This window comes from Simochromis diagramma, unplaced genomic scaffold (assembly GCF_900408965.1).
Source record: "Simochromis diagramma unplaced genomic scaffold, fSimDia1.1 OVJJ01000205.1, whole genome shotgun sequence".
Lineage (NCBI taxonomy): Eukaryota > Metazoa > Chordata > Actinopteri > Cichliformes > Cichlidae > Simochromis > Simochromis diagramma.
Genome location: NW_024386782.1, coordinates 5,498,167 through 5,508,566, shown reverse-complemented (window position 1 = coordinate 5,508,566; position 10,400 = coordinate 5,498,167). Strand labels below are relative to the sequence as shown.

Here is a 10,400-nt window from a genome sequence, read left to right as displayed (position 1 = left end):
ATGTTTGAGCACATGCATCAGGAGTCGAGAGCTGTGTCACTGTACTACAGTTCCCATATGGTATGCCAATTCCTAACTGGCCCCGACTGAATAAAAGGCATTCATATCTCCTGCTAACGTGTACCATCCTAGAAGATGGAGACAGTGGTGGTGAAGAAAAGACATGTGTAAGTCGCCAGGATTAATCCATTACATTTTTTGTGTAAATAAATGCAAATAAGTATAATTATTTTTCATTACCTCATTTCTCTTGCAAACTACATGGCTTTTAGCTCTAACTTTAGCATTTAACCTCTCTTTGCTATGTACTCTACATTGTATGTACTGTAGCTACCAGTGTATTGCACTTTCTCTGTTAAATTATTCAGAGTGTTTGCAGTGTTTGCCTAACCTTCAGTCATTAGGTGGTAATGTCACATGCTGGTCTCTTTGGATTACAAAGATCCAAATTAGCAAGTCAGTCGTGTCACTGTGTAAGATCAACAGTCTGCCATCACTGTGGCCTGGATTGTGGTCCTCAAAGGTTACAAGTTTGAACTACACAACAGTCGTGCCTTCTTCAAAAGCCCAAGTCCATCTAATAATTCCTTCAGAAAAACAGGGGCTCTTTCATGGGCTTTTAATTACACTCAGTAATACATTATTCACCACTGCTTGGGGCAAATCTAATAGATATTGTATATTTTAACCGCTTGACAAGATGGCAGCATCTGTGTTTTCACATGAACTTAAGCTCCCAAACCACAGCTTACAATGAAGCCATGACACCACCACTCTGCATGTCCACTTAGTCCAGCAAACTGTGACATTGTTTTAACCCTCTGCAGTGGTGACAGATGTGGCCAAAGGTCTTCATAATGTCTATCTGTCACATTCTCCTGTAAATTATTTATTTCAGTCCTTTCCTAACTTTTAAATAAAATATTCCTCATATTGTATCCTATCCCTTGAAGGAATCTGTACAAACACATACTTGCACTTAAGAATGAACAAGCTGGATCTTTCTGATTTTTTTGTCTGCTTTTTTTTTATGCCAAATTCACCTGGTTTCACACATATGTCTAATAGGATAACATCATTACATTTTATATCCAAAAGGTCAGATGCCAACTTTCTTTTCTGATCTATTAGAATGAGCTTTGTTGACCAAATATGAACACATGCAATGAGTCAGTAAACTTACACACTGGTAAAGCAGGGCAATGAAACTCAAAAATATGAAGTCCAGTTAAAAATATAGGCTAGGCGGGTTCCACAATAGCTTTGCAATAGATTAGCAACATGTCCAGGGTGTACCTTGCCTCCTGCACAATGGCAGCTGTCTTGTGTAACTTTAGTTTTTTAGCTTGAACTGAGTTTCTGATGCCAGTAATATACAGTAATATATATGTCAGTTACTTATTATTATTATTATTATTATTGAAAAAAACAATTTAACTAACTAAAATAAAAAAGAATGGAAAATTGAAAACACTTAAAACTAATTGAAATTAGTTTGTAAATTTGGAAAACTAGCTAATAATAATAATATTAATAATAACAATAATAATAATATAGAGAAATATAAGAAGTTTTAGTATTTGTTAGTTTGGTAAAAAAAATGTTACCACATCTTGCCTAGTGACGTATTGATGGACTAAAACTGAACTAAAACTATAAACATTTTTACACAATAAAAACTAAACTGAAACGAGCAAACCTGCTCTGGAAACTGAATGAAATGAACTGCCTCAAAAACAATACATCGAAACAAACAGAAAACAAACAAAAAACAAAACTAGAACTAACTAGAAAATACAAAGCGATTACAACTTATGAATTGTGTAAGTTCTGGACAGTAACCTGTTGTGTGAGTGACTGTTTTTGTGAAAACATAAAGCCGGAGTGTTAAGGCTGTTGGTCAAGTTGGATTGTCTCCGATTGTGAACCTAGATCCGTGTGGCACTTTGGCGCTATCTAACGACAGGTCGCCATGCTGATTAAAAAAAAATCCAGGCTTTGTACGAAGATAAAATTGGCAGATGTTATGAAATATAGTTTTATCTCGGTATTCGGAAAGTCTCTTCTTTGATTAAATTGTCTAGGTGATAGCTGTTCTGGGATATCAGGCTTCCAGAAGGTTGCATGTCGATTGAGTTCCCTTGAGCTCATCGTGCATCTACTAGTCAGGTCTGCTGCGGTCGGTGTGCGGTCCCGGTCCGCCGACTAGCTGTCACTGCCGCTGCTTTCTGTTCAGTGGCGTGGTCTTTGTGGCAAATTTAGTTTCTGGCTTGGTTCTAATTCATTTGGACTTTACCAGCTCGGTCACCATGGGCAAAAAGGAAGAAGAGGAGGTCATCAGAATTGCGAAGAAGATCGATAAAATGGCGCAGAAGAAAAACGGGGTAAGATGTGTGTGAGGGAATGAATGCCGATCTGACTGATGGTGTAGCTAACATGAGCGCTAACTGGAAAATCCGGTCAGGATCGGGCTCAACGTGTGCTAAATAACCCCAAAGTTGTCAACAAAAATTCTGCACTATTGTGTTGTTCCGCTGACGATGGTTTTCCGGTCCTTGCCCTCAGCAATTAGCTCCAAAGCTAACCTACCTGTTGTTATGACTAATGGGTTAGCCGCTAATTAGCTCCCTTGCGAGTCTGTTTATGTGAATGGGAGGTTTCTATGTTGCTAGGACTTAGCCACGTAGCATCCTACTAACCGCTGTCAGCTTTATGACCTCGCAAGGCAATAATACAATTCTAGATCTGGTCACTTTTAGCTAATTTAATGACTGAATATCAAATCGTTAAACAAATTAGAGTGATATTGTTCTGTTATCCTTCGGGTTAGGTTTCATTTTGGGGTTTGTTTGGGGGAGGTTTCTTAGTAGCTAATTGGCTAACTGTTAGCTACCAAGCTGCCGCTCCTGTAGTCCAAGCATCATTGCATAAACATAAACAAAGCTGCAGCTAATGATTATCCGTTAATCTGCTGATTATTTCCTCGATTAATAAACGGAACCTTAAAGTGTAAAAGATAATGTAATCAAAAGACTGTAACAGTCCAACATACAATCTAGAATCCCCAAAAAAATGAAAGTCGGGAGATTGTAAGAGATTACCATCATAGTGTAAGGAAAGAGTTAGCTTCATAGTTTCAATTCAATTGTGAAATGGTACTCCGCACAGAGCTTATAAATAGGAGCCTAAACGTCAGATAATATAGACAGAATACGTGTACGATGCCCAGCATACATGATCACTGAAAATATCTTAAAATTACCCTATCCTGAAGTATAATTACACTAATCCAACGGCACATGAAAATAGTATGATTTTTCTTGTGCTTAATTAAAATTTAGAGGGGTGGTCTATTATTAAAAATGCCTACTATACAGAGTTTCTCCTCAAGAGCTGTTTTTCTTGTGTGTTGTGTGTGCGAAAGGAAGTGTATATTGGGATAAGCTCATATAGTCTGTCATTGAGTTTAAATACTACATTTTATGTTAAACGGGAATTTGGAAAAATGTGAGATTCAGTAAACTTCAGAAGTTTATACTCATAAAAAAGGTTTTGAGCTTGGAGCAATTTGTAGCTTGTATAACTTTCTTTTGTAAAGTCTGTAATTTCTCAAAATAAGTAGGATAACATCAAATAAAATTAAAATGTCTTTGACAAATAACCCAACACAATTACATGATTTTGTTAATAGCAATTTGGAGTGTGAAACCTCCAAAATTTTGTAAGTGCTTACCCCGTTCATAACCCTACTGTTTTCTGGATATATGCATGTTCTACATATTTTTGGTTTCTGTTTGAGTAAAATACCATAAAATTTGTTTTTCCACTATTTAACAATAACATATCTCATTGTTATGCAAAGAAAATAGATTTCCATTAAGATTATTATTATTATTATTATTATTATTCTGTTTTTTCCCAGTTGACTGACAAACCAATTGTACATTTTTCTATCTGCTTAATATAAGTACTTCAGGCTTAAATCCAAAATATGACCCCCCCCCCTTCACTTTGCTTTTGTTTGTTTAAATGGACAGTGTTCCTCTGGTGTTACTATTATTATTACTATTATTAGTAGTAATAATAAAGGCAATCTGTTGCACATGCTTCAATGAGATTACTCTAGCAGAGCTGGAGATCTAGCTACAGTCTTCGTTTAGCAGATGTCCTGCCCTGTCGCTTGCCTACCACATTTAACACATTTAATTTCAAAGAGACATGAGGGGTAGTGCCCAAAGTCTGACCTGCACAGGCCAATCTGCTCAGTGTCTTCCTCAGTCAAACTAGTTACCACAATTGCTGCAGAAGCACCAAAATAATGTTAACTGAATAATTAACTTTGCACTGCAGTTAGTCATATAGGTGGATATGTTTTTCATTAATGTAACTTACATTTTAAATGGTATCAGAATAATTTAGCCAATGGGGCACAGTGGCTTTACTTGGCAGACCTGGACCTCCGATGATGTGACCCAGAAGATAAACACTGGTCACAATCACCTGGATGTGTCATCTTACTTTATAAAAGCAGACAAGGCTGAAAGGCCAGTATCAGTTGTTCAGACTGTTGCTGCTCAGCTTCCATATCTAAGGATTCCTAAATTACATATAATCTGGAGTAGATTGAATCCAAAGAAGCTGCCAGTTTGAACAACATCTGTCTTTTAACTAGTCTTTTATTTAAAAGTGGCCAAAAGGTGTTAACAAATTTTTGCTCTTGGTGTTTGTGCGAGATGTGCAAATGTATCAGCGGTAACATGTGTATAGATCCTGCCATATTACTGAGACAGTGCAGAGTGTTGAATGAGCTGCCATTAGCACAAGCTTCCATAACATAGCAGGATGTTCGAAGCACCACATTTTCCTTTTTTGTTTTACTATGTTTTCTTGTGGCTAAACACAGCTCTGGTCTTACTCATGTTGATGATAGAGCTGAGTAATCAGTTTAGTGCAAAAAAAAAGGTGTGTTATGGTCTAAATGATCATCCCTCCACTTTATTCTGCAGGCTGGAGCTTTGGATCTCTTGAAGGAGCTGCGCAGTATCCCCATGACTCTGGAGCTGCTGCAGGTATCATTGCTCATATGTTCACTGGCTCTGTCCTGGACACAGGCAGCGCCGAAACCCAGATGCTCTGACACCATGTCTTTTCCACAGTCTACCAGAATCGGGATGTCCGTTAATGCCATCCGTAAACAAAGCACAGATGAGGAGGTTACATCTCTTGCAAAATCCTTGATCAAGTCATGGAAGAAGCTTTTGGGTAATTATTATTTTTGTCTTCTGTTTACTTCAGGCTGTGCAAAATTGCTTCTATAATGTACTTGGAGATATCTTTTGCATATCTCTTTAAAGCTGTTAGGAATGCTTGTATCAACGCCTATCGATCTTCATGAAATCGAGCCAATTTTGAATTTTTTTCCTCCCCTTTTTTTACTGTAACACATTGCACTCTGCCGGGTACACCAGCTGTCAAAAATGTCCTCTTGTTCTTTTTATAAATTGCTGACACCAATTCTCACAACCCACGGAGTTGTGAGTAAGTGAGCTGTTCAGCAGCACAAACAAATGAACAGCAGCCAGCAGTTTGAGTGAAGATTTGAGTAAAGACAAGCATCAGCCAGAGAAGATTAGAGAGAAGAGATGTTTTTATTGAGGTGTAAAATAGACATAATACTTATTCTTTTTCTAAATGCCTAAAGAGTTTGTGGTTTGTAAAGTGAAATCAATACCGCAGCAGGGGACTGAATGTGTCTTTTCTATTATAATTGGATCTATACATGGATTTCTCTTTGAGTTTCACTGTTTCTTGTTTATTATCCGTTTAGAATGTCATAATGATTATTGATACATAGGCCACTCATTTCCCAGCCTTATGTTGACGCTTTAAGGGAAATTACAACGTAATATTAATTTTGTTTAATCTCACCTTAAGGCCCTTTCCCATTGGATGCGGCACGCACAGTGCTGTGCTCTGAAACCCATTCATTTCTATTGTGTGCGCCGCGCAATAACGGTTTCCGGCTGCGAAAATCAAGGCGCGCCAGTAGAAACGAAGCCTACTGCTGCGCCAGTTCAACCACACGACACAACCACACAAATTTTGGATTCTTCGCTCTAGTTAGCGGTAATTGCAGCCCATGCTGCGTCCGATGTGAAAGGCTCCTTATGTTTCATGGCTGGCTGCATTTGTGGAGAAGGGCATGAATGTGATGGTAATTTTGGGCTTTTAGTAATTTCTTTGAACTTTTCTTTTTCTTATTTCTTTTTTAATGAGAAAAATCAAAAACAAAAAAAATTGGGTGTAAACGTTTGAATTTATTTTGGATTTTCTTTCATCCACATAGGGTAAAAACACATTGGGTCAAATACAGCCTCAAATATATACATACACTCAAATCTTTTAAAACATGCTGAAGCTTCTGCAATGTCTTTTTAATTTGACAAGGCCTATAGTGATCATGATTGATTGCACGCTCATAACTACAACTGTCAGTGCTACTGGTACATTGCACAAAGTTGATGGCATAATTATGAAGCAGAACTGCCTCCAAAATTTGCAACTTTACCCCAAATCAACAACTTTATGGTTGAAACTTGGACACAGTTGGGTGTTCCATCAGGACAGTGAACCCAAAAACACATAAAAACTGGTTTTGGGATGGATAAAGCAGGCTAACATTAAGCTTCTGGAATGGCCTTCCCTTCACCTCTCACTTCCTTGATTCTGATGCCTTCTTAATTCTCCTCACTCATTCTCCAGATGAGCCAGGAGCTGGAGATAAAGCTTCAGAGGAGAAGAGGAAAGAACAATCAACGCCTGTCGTCTCTCCTTCACAAGGAAGCCCAGAGGCAAAAGAAGAAAGGTAATAAGGAAAACTTTTTTTTTTCCTCATACACGCTTTTAGCAATGCTCTCCATTTTAGTGTACACCTGGAATACATCTTTCATACTTAGGAGTTGGAGAAGATATATAAACCAAGCCTCAGCTAAGCTAGTGTACTCATAGTTCAAGCCTTGAGCCTGGATAAATGGGAGAGTTGCCTCAGGAAGGGCATCTGGTGTAAAGTCAGCATCACATCAGACATTTAGATCCATCCACTGTGATGAGTCCTTGGGAAACAAGTTAGCAGCTGAAAGCACCTACTATATCTTCTGCTTCTAAGTGTGTTTTGCTTCAGAACTGATTATGACACTTCTTATTGCTCCCATAGCAGCTCCAGCAGCAATTCCAGCAGCAAGAGTGAACCCAGTGAAGTTGCTCCCAACACATTAATCAACACCTTTCCTCGTGCCCCGAGTACATCTGACTCCATCAGGCTTAAGTGCAGAGAGATGCTAGCAAGCGCTCTGCAGACTGGAGGTGATCTGAAACGTTAATATGACAAACTTTCCAAAGCACTTATCTGTAATTGTGTTTGCTTACTCTTTGTTTTTGTCCACTGCCTGATACCTTTTCCTTTACAGATGATTATATCGCTATTGGTGCTGATTGTGACGAACTTGGAGCACAGATTGAAGAATATATCCTTTACATTATAATAATGTATACTTTATTGATTCCCCGTGGGGAAATTACTAATCAGGTGTCCGGGGAACACTGTGTAGGGTAGCTGTTCGGTGGATTTGAACCCCCAACCTTCCGATTATGGGGTGACCACGCTACCTACTGAGCTATCCCTGCCCTCTGATTGAACTCTTTAGAGGCAGAGTTTTGTTATTTCATGATGTTCTGGATATAGCTACTGTCTTCTCAGTGTCTGTTGTGTATTTTGGTGCTGGTGATATAAATGAGCACATTGTGCCTTTCATCTTTTGAATCACTTGTTTTGTCTGAACACTAGCACCCTTTAATTATAGCGTGTTACACAAATAAAGAGACACTGGAGAACCTAAAACAAAGAACGGTAGGCATGCTTGATAAATGACTACATTAACCACTCTAATAATCGACTAGAAGCATCAGCACTAAGCCACCTGAAAGGCCGGGGATTTCTTTTTGTTATTATTATATAAATTCATCGGTGAAGTTGAATTCTTTGACCTGCAATTACGCATCTTCCAAGAGTTTAAGAACACAGACATGAAATATAAGAACCGCGTGAGGAGCCGAATCTCAAATCTGAAGGATATGAAGAACCCGAATTTAAGGAGGACCGTGCTGTGCGGGAGCGTAACCCCTGAGCGGATGGCTAAGATGACCGCAGAGGTGTGTGAGCTGTTGATGGCACAATCTCAAGAGACAAACAGTGCCCTTAGTAATTGTCATTAATTATATATTTTGCTCTCTCGCGATAGCAGATTTAGTTTACTTAAACACTTATTGGCACTTCTTTCTTTCTTTCTTATTTTTTCCACCGCTGTAGGAAATGGCCAGTGATGAGCTGAAGGAAATGAGGAAGAATTTGACCAAAGAGGCTGTCAGGGACCACCAGATGGCCACCACTGGGGGCACTCAGACTGATCTGTTCACCTGCGGCAAATGCAAGGGAAAGAGCTGCACCTACACACAGGTATGGATATGCAGGCTGCCTGTAGAGGTCTTTGTGGAGGTTGTAGTTATTTAATTTGTTCAGACAATGTGAAATCTGATAAAAGCCATGTATATTGGTATTGATAGAGCATACGCTGATTTAGTAGTCTATGATTTTTAAGTGACTTTCTTTTTCCGTTTTCTTTCCCAGGTTCAAACTCGCAGTGCTGATGAGCCAATGACCACGTTTGTCTTCTGCAATGAATGTGGAAATAGATGGAAGGTATGTGCCCTACTGCAGGTTTTGTTGAGTCAGTCTTGGAATGCATTAGCCTGTAGACTTCCATCATCCATCAGACTTAAACTTCAGCGATAGAAGTTTAGATAGTGCGCTAAGCTCGTTTACAGCAGAGATGTACCAGTTGTGGAACCAGTCAAATGGTTAAAGATACAGTTTGGCAGATGCGTAATGCTGATGTCAATATTTTGTTTGTTTTATTCCATCTCTTGGGTCACAGAAACAGAGTAGCTGTCTTTTGGTGTTAAATTAGCAAAAACATTTATTTTCAAATTTACACTTTTAAGCCTCAGTCCTGCTTATGTTATTAATGTAATACAGGTTTGGGGTATACTAGTAATTAAGTCTTCCCAAGTTCTTGGTCTCAAATTATATTGATATTTTTCCTTTAAAAGAAAGGAGATGAAAGATATTTTATTATGTTAGCCAGTTCGAAATGATTAAAGAAAGCATTTATCTGTTTGTCAGGTACCTTTAGAAAAACGGCTAACTGATGCCACATTCAGGCTCATGTTGATTAAAATCTAAAAGGGCCTGTTTGTAGAGGTCAGACTCTCAGCCGAACATCCATGGGAGTAGATTTTCCATGACTGCGGGGTCTGTAAAGACCGCACTTGCTCGATGTGTATGTTAATTGAATGTGTGATAGTGACTAAATACACAGTGCACACATATCTGGTGTGTGAAGCTGTTGTTGCTTTTATTGCAATTTGTTGCTCTAAAGGTATGCGTATGGTGCCCTCTGCTCTATTTATTTATTTGTTTTTTCATTTATTTTTTTAAATAAACAAATACCATGGCCAAGAAGAAGACTCATGACTCTGCCTTCTATCTACTTGGTTGTAACTTGAAGATCAGTGTTGCAACAACAAAAAATCCTATCCCATGATTTTTTTATTTTTTTTTATTTGATCATTTTTATTATAATAATTTTTTTTTGTTCTAGTTCTGCTGAATCTGCGGCATCATCCACGGCACTCCTACAAGTAGCAAAATTCCTGGACCAGATTCTGTCTATCTGCAACAGATTGGAGCTTTCTATTCTGTGGTACATGGTACACAACATGCCATACAAAGATGCCACTGCGGTTATTGTTTAAGTAAATATCTTGTTAATAGATTGAGCTCATTGTTGGTTCCCTCAACTCCTTCCCCTAAAAATTATTTTACTAGCGTTATTAGTTGTTTCTCACCGTCAGATATATGCGATGGATCTTATCATGCTCTTTTATCTGCATTTTTTATATGTAGTTTTAACACTTTGGACAATGTTGTTTTGCTTCCCCCTCACAACATTGCATTGTTTTATTTAATTTCCCAATAAAGTGTAATCCATTTGATTAAAAAGAGCTGCTTTTCATTAGCTGTCTTTTATGATGGGTTTTCAGTCTCTTCTGGTTATTTAAATCTTTAAAATTATACTAAGCAGGTCGGATCTGAGAGAACAGACATCTTCTGTGTGTGTGTGTGTGTGTGTGTGTGTTACAGAGTATACATTTGTAATTGATGGAATATTCATCACATCAAAGCGAATGCTGATGTATGCATATTAATCCATCCAGGGACAGGATAATATCGTTGGCTGGAGAAGGGAAGATGCACCAATTGTTTTCGGCTTCCTCCAGGATTT

General features: G+C 38.3%; 1 protein-coding gene across 2 annotated transcripts; it reads left to right on the top strand.

The window, feature by feature from the left end:
• Window positions 1-2,023: 2,023 nt before the first annotated feature.
• On the top strand, window positions 2,024-10,117 carry tcea1 (transcription elongation factor A (SII), 1). Of its 2 annotated transcripts, none has more exons than XM_040018205.1 (10): window positions 2,024-2,384; window positions 5,007-5,069; window positions 5,157-5,262; window positions 6,763-6,865; window positions 7,217-7,362; window positions 7,467-7,523; window positions 8,054-8,208; window positions 8,366-8,512; window positions 8,684-8,755; window positions 9,717-10,117. In XM_040018205.1, the coding sequence occupies exons 1-10, from the start codon at window positions 2,310-2,312 to the stop codon at window positions 9,723-9,725; spliced, it is 933 nt and encodes a 310-aa protein (XP_039874139.1). In that variant the 5' UTR covers window positions 2,024-2,309; the 3' UTR covers window positions 9,726-10,117. The 2 variants fall into 2 exon arrangements, with proteins under 2 accessions (XP_039874139.1, XP_039874132.1); XM_040018198.1 differs by having other exon boundaries at window positions 2,056-2,384; window positions 7,214-7,362.
• Window positions 10,118-10,400: the final 283 nt, after the last annotated feature.

Coding starts and splice junctions, on each gene's coding strand:
- tcea1 (XM_040018198.1), top strand. CDS start 2,310: ATGGGCAAAAAGGAAGAAGAGGAGGTCATCAGAATTGCGAAGAAGATC. Junction 5,070..5,156: donor TGACTCTGGAGCTGCTGCAG/GTATCATTGCTC, acceptor TCTTTTCCACAG/TCTACCAGAATCGGGATGTC. Junction 5,263..6,762: donor GTCATGGAAGAAGCTTTTGG/GTAATTATTATT, acceptor CTCATTCTCCAG/ATGAGCCAGGAGCTGGAGAT.